The sequence below is a fragment of the Elephas maximus genome, chromosome 18 (assembly GCF_024166365.1).
Source record: "Elephas maximus indicus isolate mEleMax1 chromosome 18, mEleMax1 primary haplotype, whole genome shotgun sequence".
Lineage (NCBI taxonomy): Eukaryota > Metazoa > Chordata > Mammalia > Proboscidea > Elephantidae > Elephas > Elephas maximus.
Genome location: NC_064836.1, coordinates 63,257,826 through 63,281,821, shown reverse-complemented (window position 1 = coordinate 63,281,821; position 23,996 = coordinate 63,257,826). Strand labels below are relative to the sequence as shown.

Below are 23,996 nucleotides of genomic sequence, written 5' to 3'. Positions count from 1 at the left end.
AATGGCCAGTACCAGTCTGTTTCAGCTCATTAATGTCTAGGATATCAATCTTTATGTGTTCCATTTCATTTTTGACTATCTCCAATTTTCCTAGATTCATACTTCGTACATTCCACATTCCAATTATTAATGGATGTTTGCAGCTGTTCCTTCTCATTTTAAGTTGTGCCACGTCAGTAAATGAATGTCCCAAAAGCTTTACTCCACCCATGTCACTAAGGTTAACGCTACTATGAGAAGGCAGCTCTTCCTCAGTCATATTTTGAGCACCTTCCAAACTGAAGGGCTCATCTTTTGGTACTGTGTCAGACAATGTTCTGCTGCTATCTATAAGGTTTTCGATGGCCAATTTTTTCAGTAGATCATCAGGCCCTTCTTCCCATTCTGCTTTAGTCTGGAAGCTCTGCTGAAATCTGTCCACCATGGGTGCCCTGCTCGTATTTGAAACACCAGTGGCATGGCTTCCAGCATCACAGCAACATGCAACCCACCACAGTATGGCAAACTGACAGACAAGTGGTAGGTAAATAGAATAAAACTAATCAACTCCCCATTGGAAAATTTCATATTTGCTCATACTCATTACTATTATTTAGTAAAGTTAGACTAGATAATCTGTAATTCTTGTTTTTAACACACAGGTAGCTTGACTGGTAATATAGCATACCACACTGGGGGGAAAGCGAGGGAAGGGAAATATGGGCATGCATTTCCAAAGAATTGTCAAAGACTAGTGGTCCTTATACCAATTTTTCCATTTGCGAGAAAGTATAGACGACACTCACTCTTTGTAACCTTAATAGATAAGAGAGAAAGACAGAGACAATAGCTAAAGAAATCATGCTCCTAGAAGCAAAATGAATGGTCTAGAATACCCAACATAACCACAGAGAGAAAGCGCTAATCCCATGGTATTCTATGGAAACACACTGCCATGGTTCAGGGGATGAGCACCTGCCTTACTTTTGAACAAGAACACCCATGTTCCTGCTGCATGATATCAAATAAATGTGTAAGATGTACAAAGTGTATGACAATGGCTTAAAAGTAAATGAAACCTGCATCAACTTGCAAAATAAATGCAATTTCAACCTCAACTTGCTCTTTGTCAATTATGTATTCCTATATATCATCATAAGCCCACTAAGCACAACCTCATAATTTGACACCAATCTTTTCTCTCGAGTCATTACTCAGGTTCTCACTTTTGAAAGGGAACGGTGACATTTTTGCTTAAAAAAGAACTCATTCTAATTTTAATTTCTACCCATCGTGCATTTTAAATCGTCAGTGTAATCAGTGGCACACTCTCTTCTGTCTGTATCAGGCCCAGAGAAGCCAGGTTAGGGGAAGAGACAAAAAAAAGGAAACACCTGTCAAGCCCAAGAGAGCCGGAGGGTGCGCAAGGTAGGCAGAAAGGCCTAGCTGATCAATGCAAGTTTTTGACAAATGTCGCATCAGTGTTGTTATCTCCCATTTGCCAATTCAATTCTTAACTTTGGTGCAAAAATACAGTGGAAACAGTATTTATTCCCCACACTCTCAGCTATGGTTTGCCAAGCTGATTTCTGAATATGTAAATACTTTTCACACGGAGATGCAAAAGACTGTCTTCTTGGTCTTGTTAAAGATAGGAATTAAGCCAGAACGTTCTCAGGGTAGGCTGGCAGGGAAACCAGGGAGGTGTATTTCCACTTGTGTAGCTGTTTAAGCTAATTTAGCCAGAAACCCTTACAAAATAACTACATACTTGGTGATTACCACTCTAGAAATGCAGGATTTTAAGAGGAAAAAAAGGGTGTCCCATTGTTGATAACACTTTCCTTCAGAAGTAACTCACCAGTGAGGCAGCCTGCTAGCATAATGCATGGCTCGCTGAGCAACACATGGGGATTCGCTTAGCAATGCTAGGCTTACCGTGAAATATTTAGGAGTAATTAGGCCTTTGAGGTATTTTAATCTGGCAGTGCTAGAAGTCTGTGACATTAGACAGTAAGAGTTGAGAGCACATCACACTGAGGAAAGAAAGATATTCTGATAGTACAGGATAAAATATATGATTAGTAACTCACACATTTCTTGAAATAAGGTCTATTATTGCACTAAATTTAGAAAACTGGTCAATATTGATAAGGCCTTTTCTACAGGGACCTTCCAAATAAGGCTAGAATTTTTGATGCATTCTTTTGCCCTCTAGTCTGCATTTCAGAAGAGACAAGTCAGAAAAATTACAATTAGCAAAGAAATGTGTAACTAGAATGTTAGAGGGCCAGGATTAATGCATTCTGCCACCACTCCCATGACCTCCTTCCAAAGTCTCAAAACTTTATTAAGGGTTAGTGGCACACAAAGAACTAAAATCCGTTTATGATTCTGAGAGACAACTCAAATTTGTTCTTTTGATTGAGCTGGATAATAATAAGGGGGCTATCAAGTTGCTATGAGTCAGAATCGACTCAACAGCAGTGGGTTTGGTTTTTTTTTTTTTTTTAATTATTATCTATTTACAAATATGCTGAGGGCCATTTCTACTGGAGTGCAATCAGAGGAATGGGCATAAACTAAGTTAGGAAGTTGAGCCAAATAACTTTTCTCACCACTGTTCCTGGATGAGGTTTACTGAACATAATATCCATTCATTCACTCATTCGTTCACCCATCATTCATTCAACAAGTGTTTATTGAACGTATACTATGCTCTAGACGTTGTTCTAAGGTGCCAGGGATACAAAGATGAGTGAGATAAAGTTTCTGCCTTTAAGGAGTTCACTAACCTGTGAAGTTCCCTGCAGCTGTTGGGATTCTACAAATTACAGGCATTAAGCCTGTGCTAATGTAAACACTAGAAGACACTCCTTTGGAATTAAAACAAAAAACTTATAAGGAATAATTTTATTTTACCAAATGCAGAAACACAGGGCATTAAAACAGACTGCAGCATGTGTTCTGCCTTGCAGGTAGAACAGCAGTGTATTTAACAGGCAGAGTAAATAAGTGCAAATAGTTTCACATCAAAGAGGGTGCAGGGGAAGGAAGGAGAAATTTACAAGGGTTTTTTTTTTTTTTTTTGTCAAACTACAAACTTCCTTAACATCAATTTCTAGCCTAACACAAATCTCTTATCCCTAATACAATTTGACTAAGACAATATTTTAAAAGTGAGACACATAAACATTCTTGATGTGGAGTGTTAGTGATGGATTGCAGGCTGAGTCAAACTTAGTTGGAGTTCTTGAAGTGTAAAGTTGACCATTAGTTAGGAAAGAGTGAAGATTAATTAAATCAGCTCTAAATCTGAAGCCTTTAGAAGTGTAAATATCGCCCATCCAGCTAAGAGGAAGTGAGTTAGGGACCAGGTATTTGGTGGGTGAATTCCCTAAAAGCAGTTAAGATAGCAAGTGTATTTATATAAGTTAAAGCCTGAATCTCTGCAGTCTTTGTGTTACCAATAGTCAAGGCTTTTATAGTTGCAATCTGCCTTCTTATTGAACAAATTTAGTCTCTACCTAGTTTCAAATTTACAAAGTACTAGAAGAAATAAAGTAGAAAAATACCAGTGAGTGAAGATTTAATCTGGGATTCAGGATGTGGAACTAAGACCTGATATATACCTATCTTGGCTATGTAGTTACTTACAGGTTCTAACTTCATTTAACATTATCAGTCTTATTTCATACCCTTCTGTTGACCAAGGTGCCTTCTCTTGGGCCAGCTACATAAACATTCTTAACAGGAACAAAGTAATTCTTTATTCAGGTTAGAATTCTGGCTCCTGCTTCTTTGTTTTTCAAGCAGTAAAATTTTGAAGAAAGGCTGAATGGCTTCTTCAGAAAAGTAGAAATGAAAATATTAGTTTAATCCAGAATGGAGTTTTAATTTAGGTCTGAAGTCACCCAATTCAGACGTACCAGCACCTCAGTTTCTAAACTTCACATCCACAAGTGTAAGAAAAATGAAACCATTCCTGGAGACCACCTTCCAGTCAAACAATAAACGAGCCCATAAAGTAAACCACACCCGAGAGGAACGTGCTCCTTAGGACAATCAATTATAAAAAATCAAAAGGGCAATATTTGCCCAAAAGCAAAGATGAGAAGGTAGGAAGGATGAAAGGAAATGGGGAACCCAGGGTGGAAATAGGAAAAAAAAAAAGAAGAAGAAAAAATAGTGTACCTCATTTGATGATATTAAGTAAAAAAATAAGTAAATGAAATAAAAACTTTATTTCTGGTTCAAAAAAATATGAAACTATTTTTTTTTTTATGGAAAGAGTTTATGGATAGAGTAACTGATCTTCTGTCATGGATACTGATACAAAGTAACATATCATTGGGCTAAATAAAAATTATAATATTGGAATGTGTATAATTTTCAATTTCCCGTAAAATTTCAATTGTGTGAAAGGCAAACCAGTGTGAAGAAAAACGCTTTGTAATTAAAAAAAAAAAAAAAGTAAATATGTCTATGTGTGTATATGTATATGGGAACATAAATAGGCAATGCACACACATATCTCAACATAAACATAGGCAATATGCCTTTTTATACTTGAGCTGACGAAGAAGTACCTTGCTCCTATACTAAGGGGAACTGCAGGATATCTAAAAGTGTCATTAAAATAGCAGCGTTAGATGAGTCTCTGGCTTGGGAACCTAAGGCAGAGTAGAATCAACACTAAATTGGAGTCTCAGTACTCATGTTCTAGTCTTAACTAGACCACTAGCTTACTATGTGACCACTGTCAGAATCTCAATCTCTTTGGGGAATCTCTGAGTGGTGCAAATGGTTAACACACTCAAATGAAAGGCTGGAAGTTCGAGTCCACCTACAGGCACCTCAGGAGAAAGGTCTAGTGATCTACTTCCAAAAAATCAGTCATTGAAAACCTTACAGGACACATTTCTACTTGGTCACATGTGCAGTTGCCATGAATAGGAGTGGACTCGATGGCAACCTCTTTGGGACATCAGGTTGTTTAGCTGTAAAGCAAAAGGAATAGAATATATGATCAGACTTAATGATAAAGTTCTAAGATTCTTTGAATCTTGCATTTCCGATCAACCAGGAATGGGTATAATCAGGAAGTGATAAAATCCAGATATGCTGCTGCCATTCTCCCTTCAATCCTTGAGGCTTCTGTTCTCATCTCTCTGCTAGCAGCTTAGCATACAGAGTCATCATTTTTGAACCTCCAAAATGCCAAATCCAAACTATTTGTTTTTCAGTTCTCCTTTTCTCTGACATCTCTGTAGCACTTGACTCTAGTAGTGATCAACTGCTCCTTCTTAATTAATATTGGTTCTCTCCTTGGCAACTATGACACTATCCCACTTCTTTTCCATTTCAAACTATTTCTACAGTTTCAGCTTCAACACTGACTCACATCTACTTTGTGATCCTTAGCTAGAGCTCTTCCTTACTTGGATTGTGTTCATGCCTCGAGTTTCATCAATCGCATCAATGTTTATTTCCCTCTCCCTGCAGTCTGTTTAGATCTCAGTTCTACTCAAGCCTTAAAGTTTCACCTAGATTTAGAAGTTTCCCAAATAATATGTTGTTCAGGCTTATAACTGAAAGTCCAATCACGTACCTCCAGTTGCCTGTCAATTAATTTCAATCAGATGTTTACCTGTCACCTCAAACACAACATACCTAAATCAACCACTTGTCCTTTCAAAGTAGCTCTCTCTATTTTTGTTTTTCCACTAACAGTAGTACAGGTTCACTATCCTTTATCCAAAACCAGATGTAGTTTGAAAATAGATACTGTCAAGTATTAGAAGAGTAATATGTTACATAGGGTGGCACATACTTTTAAGTGCTCGACTACGAGCTGAAAGCTTGTCAATTCAAAACTCACCCAGAGGCGCCTCAGGAGACAAGACTGGTGACTGGCTTTCAAAAGGTCACAGTTGAAATCCCTATGGAGCAGATCTGCTCTGCACACATGGGTCACCATGAGTTGGAATTTACTTGACAGCAACTAACAACATCAACAACAGTACTATTTAACTCTTCGCATTTATGTCTTACCTTTGCAACTAGATTAAAATTTAACTGAAGGTAAAAGTAATTTAATATTTCCTTGTACTCCCCACAATGTTGACTATAACTCATATAACTGAAAGTTATTACGTATTTTCTGTTTGAACCATTTGATACAGGAAGGATGAGTCAAATGTCCTCTTAACTGTACTGTTTCGACCATTTTTCTCTCCTCACCAGTTAGTTATCTCAAGGAGTCCTAGATGATAATAATAACAGGAAGAAGAATATTAGTGGTGTTATTTCTTTACTGAGGTTAGGCTCTAGAATTAGAGTGTAAGGTGCAAATAGCATATACTCAAAATTAACCTTTGAAAATCTCTAAGGAAAGTGTTATGTTAGAGATCAAATCTCAGTAAGTGAAACACAGCCAATTTTTCCTCCAGTCTTAGAATACATTGATGTTTCTTCAACTGAGCACCTAATTAAATAGTAAAAGGCCATGTTGTATAAGCGATATGTACATACAAATGAAATTCCAGCTGGATTCAGAAGAGGGCATGAAACAAGGGATATCATTGCTGATGTCATATGAATCTTGGCTAAAAGCAGAGAACACCAGAAAGATGTTTGCCTGTTTTATTGACTACGCAAAGGTTTTCAACTGTGTGGGTCATAACAAATTATGCATAACATTGCAAAGAATGAGAGTTTCAGAACATTTAATTGTGCTCATGCGGAACCTGTAAAAAAAACAAGAGGCAGTCATTCAGACAGAACAAGGGGATATTGCATGGTTTAAAATTGGAAAAGGTGTGTGTCAGGGTTCTATCCTTTCACCATGCTTATTCAGTCTGTACCCTGAGCAAATACAGGTAGTGCTTGACTTACAATGGGGTTCCATTCCAATGAATCCATTGTAAGTCAGTTCTGACGTAAATTGAATATCTCTTCTTTTTTCTTTAGTTTTCATTATTATTGCCTTTTATTATCAGTATCTTTCGAGTGAACATCTGAGAATGATAGCAATAGCAAATTAGTTGCTGCAAAATTCTATGCAGTACATATTATAACGATAAGATGCACCAAAAAAGAAAAAAAAAGTCATAAGTGTGGTTCCTTGTAACTCAAATACATTGTAAAATTGGTGGCTACTTGTAATCCAAGAAGCCGGACTATATGAAGAAAAATGTGGCATTAGGATTAGAGGAAGATTCATTAACAACCTGCAATATGCAGATGACAAGACCTTGCTTGCTGAAAGTGCAGAGGACAAAAGGCACTTACTGATGAAGATCAAAGACCACAGCCTTCAGCATGGATTGCACCTCATCATAAAGAAAACAAAAATCCTTACAACTGGACCAATAAGCAACATCATGGTAAATGGAGAAATACTGAAGTTGTCATGGATTTCAATTTCCTTGGATTCACAATGAATGCCCATGGAAGCAGCAGTCAAGAAATCAAACGATGTATTGCATTGGGCAAATCATCTACAAAGGATCCCTTTAAAGTGCCAAAAACCAAAGATATTACTTTGAGGATTAAGGTGTACCTGATTTAGACCCACACCATGGTCTTTTCAATCACCTTACAGCCATGAGAAAGCTGGACAGTGATTAATAAGGTAGATCAAAGAAGAATTTATGCATTTGAATTATGGTGTTGGTGAAGACTATTGAATATACCATGGACTGCCACAAGAAGGAACAAATCTGTCTTGGAAGATTTACAGCCAGAATGCTCCTTAGAAGAGAGGATGGTGAGACTGCGTCTCATGTACTTTGGACATTTTATCAGGAGGGACTAGTCCCTGGAGAAGGACATCATGCTTAGTAAAGCAGAAAGTCAGTGAAAAAGAGGAAGACCCTCAACAACATGGACTGACATAGTGGCTGCAGCAATGAGCTCAAACATAGCTGCAATTGTGAGGATGGTGCAGGACTGGACGGCATTTTGTTCTGTTGTAAATAGGGTTGCTATGAGTCAGAACCGACTCCATGACACCTAACAACAACATATATAAATGATAGAATCACACTCAGATTGGCAAGATGCTCATAGTAACAAGGACACGCAGTGGGAGATCATCAGTCCCAAGTCCCTCATCTCATACTCACTCCAGTATGCCTGCTCACTGAATGTATAATATAATGTGATTCTTTCTCTTTAACCATGTGTTTCCCAAAACTTAAATGCTTGTTCAGAGGCAATCTGAAGTTACCTCTTGTGGTAGGCAGAATTCTAAGATGGCTTCCAAGTTTCCCACCCCCTGTGGCCTATACTCGTGTGTAATACCCCCATATTGAGTGTGGGCAAGGCCTGTGATACGATGGTTATTACTCCCATTAACGGGTTACTGATCAGTTGCCTTTGAGTTAATCAAAAGAGATTTTCCTAGGTGAGCCTGATCTAAAGGGACTGAGACTTTCCCAAAAGAAGATATTAAGAGATTCACAGTGTGAGAGGGGCTACAGAGGGGGCCATATTGCAAGGACCTAAGAGCAGCTTCTAGCTGCTGTGAGTAATCCTGGCTAGCAGCTAGAATGGAAACGGGAAACTCAGTTATACAGCTGCAAGCAAATTAATCCTGTCAACAACCAGAGAGAGCTTGGAAACAGATATTTTCCTAGTCGAGCCTCTAGATGAGGACACATCTGGCTTGATGTTAGCCTTCTGAAACCCTGAAAAATGACCCAACTCAAACAGGCTAACTCTTAACTCACAGAAACTGTGAGGTAATAAATTCGTGTTCTTTTAAGTCGATAAGTTTGTAAGTACTTGCGATGCAGGAATAGAAAACTAACACATCTGTTTTCTATATATCAGGCACTGTGATAAGCACTTTACACTTTTAATGATCTTTTAATTACCCTATTGTAGAGCTGAGTGACCTGAAGTTTAAAGAAGTTACATAATTCACCCAAGGATGCTTAACTAAGAAGTGACAGAGCCAGGACACACAGTGGTTAAGCATTTGGATGTTAACCAAAAAGTCAGCAGTTCAAATCTACCAGCTGCTTCTCAGAAATCCTATGTGGCAGTTCTACTCTGTCCTATTAGGTTACTGTGAGTTAGAATCGACTCAGCAGCGACGGGCTTGGTTTTTCTTTTTGGTTTTTACCAACAAAGTCCATGTTCTTAACAAATTGCTAATTCTTCATGGCTGGTAGGGAATTGGACGTTCTTCTCTGGCCTTACCACCCCAGCTAATATTCTGAATATCAAACTCTGTGCTTTCAACAAACTCTGTGCTTTCAACCAACTCTGTGTGTATTTTTATTCCTTTCTGCTGAGAACTTTCTTACTTTATTGACTGTCTTAGTCTGGGTTTGCTAGAGAAGCAAAACCAGTAAAACATATAAATATATAGAGAGAGTGATTTATATCAAGGAAATGGCTCATATAGTTGTAGAGGCTGGAACATCCCAAGTGTGGGTCAAGATAGAGGCTTCTTCTGATTTATGTAGCTGCAGGGGCTTGAGAACCCAAGATTGGCCGGTCGCAGAGCAGGGCTCTTGCTCACAGGCTGCAAAGATTGATGAATCCTAAGATCAGCAGGCAATACCACAGGTAAGCTGTTAGCTAAAGTTCCGAGAACCAGAGGTCAGACGAACAGGAGCCAGCTGCAGGATCCAGAGTGAGAAAAGCTCACGAGCCTTGCCAAAATGTCCACTTGTATTAGAGGTAGGCCACACGCCCAAGGAAGCTCCCTTTCAGCAGATTCCATCATGGGAGTGATCACATACCAAATCTCAGCAGGGAAGTAATCACAACATTTTTTGACTGCCAAAACGCTGAGAATCATGGCCCAGGCAAGTTGACACACAATCTTAACCATCACATTGACATTGAAAAGAATCTGTTAAATTAATTAATTTCATTAAACATTTATGAAACACCTATTATAGTAAAGCATTGAATGAAATGCTAGGAGGTTTCAAAGACCAATAATAAACACTGACCCTCAAAGGTTCTTGCAAACTAGTGGCAAAGCAAACTCACATACAAATACCACAAAAGAGAAAGTAAAGAGGTGGGATGGAATTACCCAGCCTCAAATTCCAAGACAAAAACATTCATCTGATAATTCGTCAAAGAAACATTTGTAGCAAAGAAACAGAGACAGATTTATATGCCTACTTCAGATGAGGTTTTATATATACAGGAATTGCCTAGTTCCACAAGGATTGGGAGAACTAATTGTAATGGCTACTTTTAAAACTTAAGATGATAATAGGAATAGCCTCATTTATTGTTCACTTACTATGGGCTAAACAATGTGCTAAGTACTTAGAAGTATCACCTCATTTAGTGCTCTCAAATATCTATAATATAGATATTAAATCATCACCATTTTACTGATAAGGAAACCAGGGTACAAAGAAATTAAATAACTTGCCTAAAGCCACATAATTAGAAATTGGCATCCAGTTCGAACTCAGTTCGATTCCGGTACATACACCCTTAACGAGTACGTTATCTATAACATGACCATTTCATTAAAAAGGCCGATGGGGCAGGGAAGCAGAAGTAAAAGTCATGAGGAGAATGGGTAGGTGAAGAGAGAGAAATAGATGATTGCTGCAATCAACTATGGAATTTAGCTGTTAAGTTTCTCAGCACCCAAGGCAAAATGGGAAAGAATGTAATCTGAAAAAATTCACTGAAACCTAAGAGAAATTAATAATTAAGAGCCTTACATGGGTTTTTCTTTTCTTTTTTTTTTTTGTATGGGGGACTTTGGATGGCATAATATACAATGTGTTATATAGGATTTGAAAAAATGTGCTGTAATTGGGATTCTTCTTAAACCAAGAATAAAATAGTAAATTGAAGTTCTGTGAAGGCATGTGGAACTGCATTAATGTAGTACAGTTATGTACCGTTTTACCTGCCTTGACACAGAAGGAAATGGCTGCATAGCAGTGGTTTTCTAAACTACAGATCACAAACCATTAGTGGGTTATGGAATCAACTGACTGGGTCACGATCAGTTTTAAAAAGTTGTGTGTGTGTGACTAAAACTAAACTGAATATAAAATAGCAGTGTGCATCTCAACTTTAAGGATAAATAGTTTAATATAATTTTTGCATGTCTGTGGATTTGTATATGTGTCATCTTATAAATGTGGTTCATTAAATTAAAAAAAAAAGTTTGAATGCCATTGCCGTGGTTTAGACTATTCATCCTGACTATCAGTTATCTCAGCAGGGCTTTTGTCAAAAGCTCTATCCAGAATATGAGGTTGAAGTCATTAGCAAATGCTTGGAGTACAGCATTTTCAGTCATTGATTAAAACAAGAACCTTGTGCTTTAAATTCCAGGCACACAAGTGGAAAGGAAGCTGTTTTGTAATAAAAGAGGCTTTTATTTGTGCTGAGATGGGGGAGAATCTCATTTCTGCACAGAGAGGGACTGAAGGAAAGTGAGCAGCAGTGACAAAAGCATTTCTCATGAAGCAGCCTGTCTTAGTCATCTAGTGCTGCTATAACAGAAATACCACAAGTGGATGGCTTTAACAAAGAGAAATGTATTCTCTCACAGTCTAGTAGGCTACAAGTCTAAACTCAGAGTGCCAGCTCCAGGGGAAGTCTTTCTCTCTCTATCAGCTCTGAGAAAGGTCCTTGACATCAATCTTCCCCAGTCAAAGAGCTTCTCATCTCAGGGTCCAATGGACATGCTATGTTCCCAGTGCTTCTTTCTTGGTGGTATGAGGTCCCCAACTCTCTGCTCCCTTTCCTTTCCTTTCATCTCTTGTAGGATGAAAGGTGATGCAGGCCACCCCCAGGGAAACTCACTTTACATTGTATCAGGGATGTGATCAGAGTAAGGGTGTTACATCCCACCCTAATCCTCTTTAACACAATCTAATCTTGCCTCATCAACCACAGGCAGAGATTAGGATTTATATTAGGAAAATTAGATCAATCACAAAATTGAGAACAACCATACAATACTGGGTATCATGGCCTAACCAAGTTAACCCATATTTTGGGGGGACAAAATTCAACCCATGACATAGCTTTTGATCTATTCAAATGCTTAAGTGCCCTCCATCTTCCACCCCACCATATTTACCTCCCTTGTCCTAGTGCAGTTATTAATGGCTTGTCCTTCCACTCTCAAAAATGTTCTGGCTGGATGATAAATTACATGACTGTCCTTTCCAAAATGCAAGGAAGAAATGCCCTTGGTCTAGAAGGAAATATTTGTAGAGAAGAGTTGTGTACCAAACTGTGATTTCCCTGTGCTTCTCTTTCTTCAGGCAAACCCTCTAAGACATACTTAGGAGAGGAAGCTCCACACATTCCCATTTAGGAGTGTCAATAAACACTAGAGCAGTGTTTCTTAGGCTGAAGCTCAAGGGTGTGGGGTTCCCAAGTGAGTCTTAGCGAATGGAGCTCCCAATGAAAATTTGGGTAACTTTATACTTCATTCTGAAGCGAATCTAAGTTTTAAAAAATACAATGTAAGCACAATCGGTATCATCTGGATGGTCACTATGAGATTTCACTACTTAAGAAGGCGTTCAGTACTACAGTAGTATTTGTGCGATAATAATTTAAAGAGACCTCAAAGGTATTATTAATACATAAATTCTGTATTCATGGAAAGCTGGAGACAAAATAGCATTATAGAAAACCACAAGCATGAAAGTTTCTCTGTAGCTAAAATAGAGAAAATTGCTGGAAGAATTGAGATGTCATGTGTTGTATGACAGCCTAGGTATGCTGAACTTCAAAAGACCTATGCCTCAACAGTTAACATCACATTGGATTTCAACCGGCAATGTAGTTGCAAGAGAACAACATCATTTGAGATGCTAAATTGATGTCATTTATTTCAACTTTATTTTTCAACTTTTTAAAAATTTCATAGGATTTTAGAGTTGTATAAGAGCCATATGTAAAAGACTCATACATAGTTCTGTTCATTATTAAATAAATACTTTAATAAAATACTGGGGCACAAGAGAATGTTTTTGCTCTTTAAAAAGGGTACCTATATTACCAAAGTTTATGATACATAAGAGTGTAAAATATCATGCTCGGAAACAAGCCTGGTTTCCTGGGAAAGAGAAACAGAAACAACCAGTTTCTCTGGCATGTTGGCTTAAAAGAAATGCCAGCTTAGCAAAAGGAATGTAATTGCCAAGAATGTAAACTAATACAGTCAGTTGTCTTCTTCAAGTAGGCTACTAATCTACTTCTCCCTCGTTAATCCCATTTCCCGCTCAGACCTTACTCTCTCCCATTTATCACCTCCCCTTAGATCACCTTGGAGCCCTGGTAGCACAGCGGTTAAAAGCTCACTTGTTAGCCAAAAGGTTGGCAGTTTGAATCCACAAGCTGCTCCTTGGAAACCCTATGGGGCAGTTCTACTCTGTCCTATAGGGTCACTATGAGTCCGAATCGATTTGATGGCAACGGATTTGGTTTGGCTTTTGGTTAGACTTACTTTGGTTCTCATCTATTGTCTTTCTATTTTCTCCCTTACTCTTTGTACACAGTATTAGCCCTTTGCCTCGGCCTCAGATTTACAGATCAGAAAACATTTTAGAAAGAGAAGAAACTAAAATCAAACCTGTTGCCATCGAGAAAAAAAAAAAGAGACAGGATTAAATAAAGTAAAAAAATAAAGTAACAAGTATGTAAATACCTAGACAGGAGCCCTGGTGGCACAAACAGTTAAGTACCAGGCTGCTAACTGAAAGGCTGGTGGTTCAAACCCATCCAGTGACTCTGTGAGAGAAAGACCTGGCAATTTCGCTTCCATAAAGATTACAGCCAAGAAACCCAGTTTACTCTGTCATATGGAGTCACTATGAGTTGGAATCAACTCGAAGGCAACCAACAACAACAACAACAAACACTCAGAACAATGCCTAGGATACAGTAATGGTTCAAAATATATTCACTTCCCCTAAGATAATCTGTCTTCCTTTAAATACTATGTGGCACATTGGTTAAGATCTATAGCTGCTAACAGAAAAAGGTCATCAGTTCGAAGCCACCAGCTGCTCCTTGGAAATCCTATGGCGCAGTCCTACTGTGTCCTATAGGATCACTACTCCACAGCGGTGAGGGCTAACCAAAGTTTGAGAGAACTATTTAATGTCACAGAGCAAGTTAAATGTAGAAGTAGTTCTAGAACACCCTAGTTTTCACCTTTCCAAAAAAAAAAAATTTTTTTTTTTCTGGAGTAACTGTTGAGTTTACAAAGAATAAGATTTTCTTATCGTTTCTGCAAGTACTACTTTAATAATCTATTTTTTGACTGTCCTTGATGTGCTGAAGTACAATTTATTTTCTATTTTAAGACATTCTCATCTGCTGTTCTGCCCTTGGATATTCCTTGTAGGTTTGAAGTATCCTCCAGAAGACAATTATGGATTTATCCATTGGCATTCCAAACTATTATTGAACCTATTACATTCTGGAAATTTACCACACTGTGTGCATGCCTAAGCATCCCCATAATACACTGGATTCTCTATTTAATTTACGTCTCCCAGTCCAATGCACAAGGTTTTGAAAACAGTTTGACTATTCTTTCAATTTACAAAAAACTAAGTGTTGCATCCTAAAATATACCTATATTGTTTCCAGGTAGGAGTATAAGAACAAAAAGACTATATTTTGAAATATCTAGATACTATAAAAAAATAACACCGGATCCCCTAGTAGAAAACTCTAAGTGCAGAGGGGCAAATGTGGCAGGGTATTTAAAGGGTATCCAAGAAATGAGCTGAGACACTTTATACATTGTATATTAGGTTTCTCCAATAGGATTCTTCCAACTTTGAGGAAGAAAGTAAAGATGTAACTCTCTGTATGCGTGTGTATGTGTGTGACACAAAGAGAGACAGAGAGTGAGATAGAGCAGACAGAGCAGATACAGAGATCTCAAAGCAAGGAAACCGTGTATAAAATACTAATGGCTCAGATTTCATCCTGTAGGTAATGGGAAATTGTTATGGATTGAATTGTGTCCCCCCAAAATATGTGTTGTAAATCCTAACCTCTATGCCTGTGGTTATAATCCCATTTGGGAATGTGCTGTCTTTGTTAAGTTAATGAGGCAGGATTAGTGTACAGTGTGTTTTGAGTCAATCTCTTACAAAATATGAAAGGACCAGATTAAGGAAGCAGAGATGGAGTAAAATAGATGCCAAGCCACATGGAGATCTCTAAGGAACCTGGAAACGGAAAGTGAAGAGACAAGAGCTTTCCTTCAGAGAAGACAGAGCAAGAGACTTTCCCTAGAGCCGGCACCCTAAATTGGGACTTTTAGCCTCCTGAACAGTGAGAAAACACATTTCTGTTTGTTAAAGCCATCCACTTGTGGTGTTTCTATTATAGTGGCACTAGATAACTAAGAGAGAAGTCACTGAAAAATTTTAGGCATGGTAGTGACATGACAGGGTTTTGTTATAGGAAGAGCACTTTGGCTGCAGAAGGCAGGGTAGATTTTGAGGTAAGACGAGTTGAGGAGAAAATTCAATAGCCCAGGTGATCTTACCTAAAGCAACATCAACGGTACTAAATAAGAGAGAACAAAAAAGATAGGATTTGGTGATTGTCCAGAAATGAGAGCTGAGGAAGAAGAAAGAGAAACATTAAACACGATACCAAGGCCAGATGTACAGTGGTGCTTCTAAATAAAGTGAGGAGGAGTAAGAATTACGAAAGATAAAGATAAAGACATTCACTCTGGTGGCCACAATTTTCTGAAAGGACTATGAGGTAGGGGCATTTTCTCCAAGAGGGGAGTGCTTATATAGGAGAGTTGTAAAGAACAGTCGAAGTTTGGAAAATCACTAATGCATATTGAAAAGGAAGCTGGCCAGGGCATAGCCAAAGTTACCAAGTAGTGTAAAAGTCGTAGGAAAGTCTGGTAAGCATGATTTTACATTCTCCAAAGTGGCATGGTTTTCTTTTTTCTAAACAATTCTCAGCCATGTAGGCATAGCAGTAGAGGCATGGACTCAGGCACCGATCTAGAGTTGCAAGTTCAAATAGCGAAGTGAAGTTGAAACACAAGAACATAAGGGAAGTGAAACCACTATGAGAAACAAGGTTCAAGGCATCAACCACAGGGACTAGGAGGGATGAGAAGGAAAGCAGACCGGTAGGAGAAAGAATACTCTCAAGAAGATAAAGGTGCTAAAGGCTACAGGTGTCAAGGAAATTGGATTGTAGTTTTAACAAGAACGAGAGAGTAGAATGCTAGAAGAATAGAAAGTACTGTGATTAAAGTTTTCTAAGTGGATGTTATAGATAGAATTGTGTCCCCTCAATATGTGTTGGAAGCCTAACCCCCATACCTGTGGATGTAATCTTGTCTAGAAACAGGGGTTTCTTTGTTATGTTAATGAGGCCATATCAGTGTAGGGTGTGTCCTAAACCTAATCACTTCTGAGTTATAAAAAGGGCAAATTGGACACAGATTCAAGAGTACTGGGGAAGACAGACGGCATGGAAAGATTAACAAGAATCAAGAAATATCTTTTTTTTTAACCAACAAGGAAGGAATCTACATGGCTGAGACCCTGATTTGAATTTTTAGCCTTCAGAACTGTGAGAAAATAAATTTCTGGACTTTGAAGCCACCCAAACCTGTTGCCGTGGAGTCGATTCCGACTCATAGCAACCCTACAGGACAGAGTAGAACTGCCCCATAGGGTATTCAAGGAGCAGCTGGTGGATTCAAACTGCGGTATTTATGTTACAGCCCAGAGTGCTAGGTAACTAAGACAGTGGAGAAATTCTAGATCTGTGCTGTGCAATATGGGAGCCACTAGTCACATGTGGCCATTTAAGTTTAGTTAAAAGTAAATAAAATTAAAAAGTATGTTCTTCAGTCACATCAGCCATATTTGAAGCCCTAAATAGCAACATGTAGCTACTATATTGTCCATATTGGACAGTCCAGATAAAACACTTCCATCATTGCAGAAAAGCCTATTGGGCAGTGTGGCTCTAGATAGTGGCAGGTTCTAGGGAATGCTCATACATGAGAGTTGCTGAAGACAATGGAGACAAAGTCATTGAAGGGAGGCAGTTAAGGAGGAGAGGATACTGGATGGTATCCTATCAGCCTGGAGGATGGCATGAATTCAGATGGATAAGATAAAAGCTAGAGGCTATAAAATCCTCAGTGAATGTAGGCAGTGTAGCCAGATAAACTTTGCTGGGTGTTGTAATGTGCTTCCTGGAAGTGTACCCTAAAGACTTCAGGCCTCATCCTACTGTCCCTTGCTTCAGAAACATGCTTAACTGATGCAATGTAGTCCCTGTTGCAGAATGGATGTCCCAGACCCCACTTTCACCTTTCCACAGTCATTTTCCTAGCTCAAAAACCACCTCTTTGGAAACAACATTAAGTTGTTTCTACCAAATCAACACTGTAGGATGCAAAAGGCATTTATTACTTTATATGGTCAGGTCATAGGTTCGCTATGAGTCAGAATCGACGGCACCGGGTTATGGTCAGGTTAAGTACGAAGCTGAGAATAGTGAATCTATCGGCATAGCTACAGCTTCATATGGAAACTTTAACAGGATTCTCTGTACTAGGAGGAGTACCTTGAGTAGCACAAATGATTGACATGCTTGGTTGCTAATCGGAAAGTTGAAAGTTCCAGTCCTCGGAAGAAAGGTGCCTTGGAAGAAAGGCGTGGCGATTTACTTCCAAAAAATCAGACAGGGAAAACCGTATGAAGCACAGTTCTATTCTGACACACGAGGGGTCACCGCGAGTTCAACCGACTCCACGGTAACTAATTACCCCTTTGATCTGTACTAGGACATCTAGCAAATGCAATTTTTTATTAAAGAACATAGTTTGACTTGTGTCTGTTGTGTTTATTATAGGAGCCCTGGTGGCACAGTTGTTAAAGTGCTCAGCTGCTAATCAGAAGGTTGGCTGTTTGAATTCCCTAGCCGCTGCGCAGGAGAAGGATGTAGCTGTCTGCTTCTGAAAGGATTTAAAACCTTGGCAACCCGATGGGGCAGTCCTGCTCTGTCCTATCAGGTCACTCTGAGTTGGAGTCAACTCAATGGCAATAGGGTTTTTTTTTTGTTGTTGTTTGGTTTTGGGTTGTGTTTACTAAATTGTTATTATCTAGGACATATACTGCTCTTTTTTTTATGATCAGTTCAAGAGGGACGTCTATCAATGTGGAAATGTAGAATAGCTAGTTATGTTCACGGCTAAAAACACCACATGGAACAACTTCCAGTGGCACCATCACGTCCCCTCCTTCCTTTTTCTTGAGTTGGCAGCTATGAGCTATGAGGCCACAGTCATCCTCCTACTAAAATTAATTCCTGAGTCAGCACAAGTCCTCCAGCCCTCTCAGGCCTCCAGCCCTCACCCCACTGATGACTGCAATGCCAGAAGGGGAAAAAGGTTTGCCATTTTGGAAAGGTTGTTAACATCTTGTTTGGACGACCAAATGCAGAATCTCTTTTCCATAACTTGATAATTAGAAGCTAATAAAGCTCAGTCCCTCTCTTCTCCTTTTGCCAATCTTAAGCCCTCTTTGTCCATTATTAACATCTGCAGTTTTACTTACTTGTTTTTAAAGACTAGGAAAAGCTGGGTGCTATTATCGTGTTTCGTATCTTTCAATAGGCTCTACTTTTTCTAGTCTCTTTGTTGATTCTCTAGGTTGTACAGATATTTGTGTGTAATAGGCTCTTCCACAGCAATATACAGTGGAAAATTCTTTTTGACAAGCCATAGCAAGCTTAATTGAGTCATGACGTATGCCATTAAAAAGCTCTCCATGAGGCAAACAGTACTTTTTCTAAGGTAGCATATGCTTTCACTGGGTTTCAACATGCTATATGGTCTCACATGACTAAGGAAATTATTCTCTTCATTTGTGACAAGTTACAGAAAGGTATGGAGTTAATATTGGAGTTTCTTAATTATATTTTGAAGACATATTATCTCTATCAGGCTTTTTCCCTTCTTATATATAGTGAGGAAACCCTGGTGGCGTAGTGGTTAAGTGCTATGGCTGCCAACCAAAGGGATGGCAGTTCGAATCCGCCAGGCACTTCTTGGAAACTCTATGGGGCGGTTCTACTCTGTCCTATAGGGTCGCTATGAGTCAGAATCGACTCGACGGCACTGGGTTTGGTTTGGTTTTATATATAGTGAAACTTTTTTTTTTTTTTTACATCTTAGCACTGAATTATAGGTCAATTTCTTAATTTTTTTATTGTTTAATCACTCCCTAATGAGAACCCTGAACAGATTATTTAAAATTTTTTATTTTACTTAATGTCATCAACAACAACAAAACAACCCAGTGCTGTTGAGCTTGGAAACTCTATGGGGCAGTTCTAAACTGTCCTATAGGGTCGCTATGAGTCGGAATCGACTCGACGGCACTGGGTTTCTTTTATTTAATGTCATAGGAAAAGTAATATTAATAGAAACTATTTTGTCAAGTCAGTATTTCTGATTCTTTCCCATTGACTTTGCAGCCTGAGGCCATTCCAAATTCTGACATTACTTTTAATGTCTTCAGGACTGATGCTCTTAGGGCTCTCAGCACAAGCAGTAGATTATCAGCATACATTCATTAACCTGTGAACCTCCATCTAAATATCCTTCAGATGCCCATGGGAGCTGGCTGGTACTACAGCTCCAATGTCAGCATGAAGAGTACCAGCAGCAATGGGCACCAGCCTGACCTCCCTCTTCAATGCAGCAATAAGACAGTGAGAGGACATTGTAACCCACTGATTTGAACCATATAAATGGGTTAAAAATAAATTACGCTGTTATATTTGTCCCCAAAGCCAAATTCACCTAACACATAATACAAATACAAATAGCCCCATTTAAATGCATCAAAGGACTTCCTGGCATCTAATAGAAGGGTTGCTGTTGGTTCCAGTTTTCTTTCAGGATTCAGATGAGTTGCATTAGCCTGCGCAGATCATCTGATGCTTATCTCAAAGGCATAAAGCCCTCTTGGGTAAGGCTCTGCTAGGTGTACGTTTACTTTATTTAGTCATACAGCAAGTGTTCTGGTATGTATTTTATTTCATACCTACCCACACTGTATAAAAAGATATTTTTCACAACACTGCTATGAAGATAACAACCAATTTTGAGTTTGAGGCTATACGGATATATGTAATAGGATGAAGGACTATAGGCCACCTTGATTCCAAACCACAGATAATATTTGATGCTTAAAAAATTCACTACGAACCATTTAAATGTATTAAATTTATTCACAGTCTATTTCTGAAACCTTGGCTGTTCAGTGTGCTGATGGTAGAGGGAAGTTCATGTGTTGGTGAGCAACCTAAATTTCTATAAAGCTATTTTGAAAGTAACTCAGTGCCACAGAAAGTGACATCAATTACTTCTTGCTTTTCTACTGACATTACAAAAAAAAAAAAAAATTTTTTTTTTTTGCAAGGCTGCTCCAAATTCTTATTCTTCAGTACAGCATCTGCAAAGAAAAGGAAGGCACAGAATACCTCCAAAGTAGAGTTTGGGGTATTACAATCACAAGAAGCACTTCTTACAAACATGTCCCGAAATATTTTAAAGGCTTTTTTCATGTATTGACTAACATTCTTCTGCCCTAGGAACAGGGAATTGCATACAGGTAGAAAACTGAGCAATGGAGAATAAGAGCAAAGCTACTTGATAATCTTGAAGGTTCCTACAGCAGACAGCACATGAGACAGACAGACAGCTCAGTGCAGGAAGAAGAACTGGGCTTTGGAGCCAGCTTTAACCTTGCCTCTACCCTTTGCTTAGCAGTACAGCCTTGGCAAACTGTTAACAGCCTTGAGCTTCAGTTTTCTCTCTCATTCACCAAAGGGAGGTTACAATGCTCACTCCTGGAATTATTTTAAAGATTAAAAAAAAGATAGCGTACATAAAGAATTTCATCAAATGTTTAAGGCTCAATAAATGTTAGCTGTTTCATTATAATTATTAGTAATAATAAAGTGAGCTATATATATACATATATATTTTTTTAATTTTTCAGTAATCATAGGAAAATTTAATCCAGTGGTATAACAGATATTCAGATTAGACTTCATCACATTAGGAAAATAATGACATTCAATAAAGTACCCTGTGAACATTTGTGATTAACCCACACTGAATAATCCCACTTATAAACCTACAGTATCTTCAGGTGGGATTTCAAATTGAAAGCAAGCCGGGAAACAGAAACTAAGAAAAAAAGAAGTCATTTCTATCATCATTAATAATTTTTTTTTTTTTTTTTTAATTAACCCAGCATATCTGGTAAGTGGATTGGGTGCACAAGATCTGGCTTTACTTTAAACATATCGATTAGATATAAAGGGGAAAAAAGTGGCCAGCACAAGGAAGCTGTGGAAAAAGTTTCTTCCTGGGACTTTCAGCTGCATGAACCCAGGTATACACGCTTGCAAAACAAAAAAAGCAGCTAATGAGCAAACAGTTTCTAGTTTAAATGCATGGAATGCAATGAACAATTCAGTAGGATTCAGCTTCAGCAGAATTTTGTGTTCCTTACGAGATTATCATCAGAAATAGATTTTTAAAAAACGCTAATTTCCCAATAGATACACCCTTTTAGAATATACTACATAATTTTTCTTAAGAGCTAGAAAAATATGTTTGGACTCTAAGCGAAGCGATTTCTGGGGAAAACACATGATGCCAACCTGAAGCTAAAACCCTGAGCACATATACAGAAATGTACACAATATTCCCAGGGTATACGTAAACAGGGACAGACACTTAGTAAACGGTACTGAAAAGCCACTGTGGGCTGGTAGTGGCATATTCCACTCTCCTTAGGCATCTCCCTCTGGTGCGTTAATACGTGACATCATACTCTCACATAACGTTTCATAATGAAGTGAAATAAAAATCCCCTCCAGATTGCAACTGTGAGATAATCAGGTTCTGTACTGCTCATTAGGACTGCAATTATGTAACAAAACTCTCCAAATATAGTTCAGTTATTACAGTTATTAATCATTCTGGTTTTGTTTCAAGTACTTGCTTTATAGCCTGTTGGATAGACTCCAGTATTCTACAGGCTGAATGTCCAAAGTCAAACATGTGCATGTGAATCTGCTGTTCTAACGGCCTTTCAAAGGCCTTTCAACACAATTTACCCTTTCAATTTGTATTTGTGAACGCAAAAAAAAACAAGAGGGGAAATTAAGCTGATGTCAATAGAGTCACTGACCTTTGCAATAAACAGAAGATAGTCCTTAACAGAAAACAACTTGACAAATAAGTAACCTATTTTCTAGGACTAGAAATAGTGCTGCTTAGGCAGTTAGTCTCAGAAGTACCTCAGAAGTACCGGTCAGTTCTTAAAAAAAGGACGGAAGGATCCTAAGACTCTGTACATTTGATGATGAAAATGATAAGAAGGCCAGCAAATTTTTAAAGGTTCAAAGACCCAACCCTCAGGGGACAGAATATCTTTCTAAACATTTTTTGCATCAAAGCCATGTATTCTGATTAATTTAACTCCAATATGGCAAGTAAGACAGCAGATGTATTGTACAGAACAAACACCATCTGCGCCACCTTAGATCATTGCTACAGATATATTTCTAGGAAAAAAAAATATATATACACCTGAGAAATTCTCAAGCCTAGATTCTGAGATGCTGAAGTATTTACCAAATAGAATTCCAAAAATGACTGCATAATTATTTCAGTATTAACATAGACAGCCCATCAAAATAAATGGAATAATACATCAACATGATTTACAAAATGCACACTGCCAATTTCACACGGTATGCAGTTTTTGCAGTTTAGCTACATACATTGGGCCCCAAGCTTTGCCCTTATCTGGAATTACCAAGAGCCCGCATTCCTGGCCAGTGGGAGCAAATGTGAAGTCTGGGGAACAAGTCCTTGCCATTCCCTTTATGTCCACAGGCACGATGTTACTGCAGGAATTTAAAATTTCACTGATCACATCCTGATTTTCTGCCTTGGAAAGTGTGCACGTAGAGTAAACGAGTAAGCCTCCAGGACGTAGGGCCTTAATTGCAGACCTGCAAGGGATCATCAAAATACAGAAGATGGATTAAGCAGGTACATTAAGACGAAAATAGGGGGTCTGAGGGCTACTTGAAACTAACCTTACAGGCTGCAATCACTTTGGATGTTTTTTAGCTTTACAATTAGTTCTTTCTAACTGACCCCTGGGTGACTGGGAAATCCTTAACTGGATCAATCAGCATGGGAGAAAATGGAACGAGTGTTGTATTTGTTTGACTGTTGGTAGTTTTGTTCTCTTAAGGGTAGGAGGATGGGGATAAAGTACGGGATACTTTATCTTTGGATAAGGATTTTTTTTTTCACTGCACTTTAGATGAAGGTTTACAGGACAAACTCACTTCTCATTAAACAATTAGTACGTATGTTGTTTTATGACATTAGGTAACAATCCTATCACATGCCAACACTCTCCCTTCTTGGTCTTGGGTTACCTATTACCAGCTTTTCTGTCCCCTCCTGCCTTCTAGTCCTTGCTCCTGGGCTGGTGTGCCCCTTTAGTCTCATTTTGTTTTATGGACCTGTCTAATCTTTGGCTGAAGGGTAAACCTCAGGAGTGACTTCATTATTGAGCTAAAAGGGTGTCTGGGGGCCATACTTTCGGCATTTCTCCAGTCTCTGAGAGGCCAGTAAGTCTGGTCTTTTTCTGTGAGTTAGAATTTTGTTCCACATTTTTCTCCACCTCCGTTCAGGACCCTCTATTGTGATCCCTGTCAGCGCAGTCAGTGGCGGTAGCCGAGCACCATCTAGATGTACTGGACTCAGTCTGGTAGAGGCCACGGTTGTTGTGGTCCATTAGTCCTTTGGACTAATCTTTCCCTTGTGTCTTTCATTTTCTTCATTCTCCCTTGCTCCCGAAGGGGTGAGACCAGTGGAGTACCTTAGATGGGTGCACACAGGCTTGGATAAAGATATTTTTACCCAAAGATGTATT

At 38.6% G+C, this 23,996-nt stretch overlaps 1 protein-coding gene across 2 annotated transcripts in view; it reads right to left on the bottom strand.

The window, feature by feature from the left end:
- Window positions 1–12,964: 12,964 nt before the first annotated feature.
- NSUN3 (NOP2/Sun RNA methyltransferase 3) overlaps window positions 12,965–23,996 on the bottom strand; it is an 85,387-nt gene continuing 74,355 nt past the window's right edge. For both annotated transcript variants that reach the window (XM_049857989.1, XM_049857990.1), the window contains exon 6: window positions 12,965–23,058. In XM_049857989.1, coding sequence (XP_049713946.1) covers window positions 22,788–23,058 — 271 coding nt within the window. In that variant the 3' untranslated portion in view covers window positions 12,965–22,787. The remainder of the gene's footprint in view (window positions 23,059–23,996) is intronic.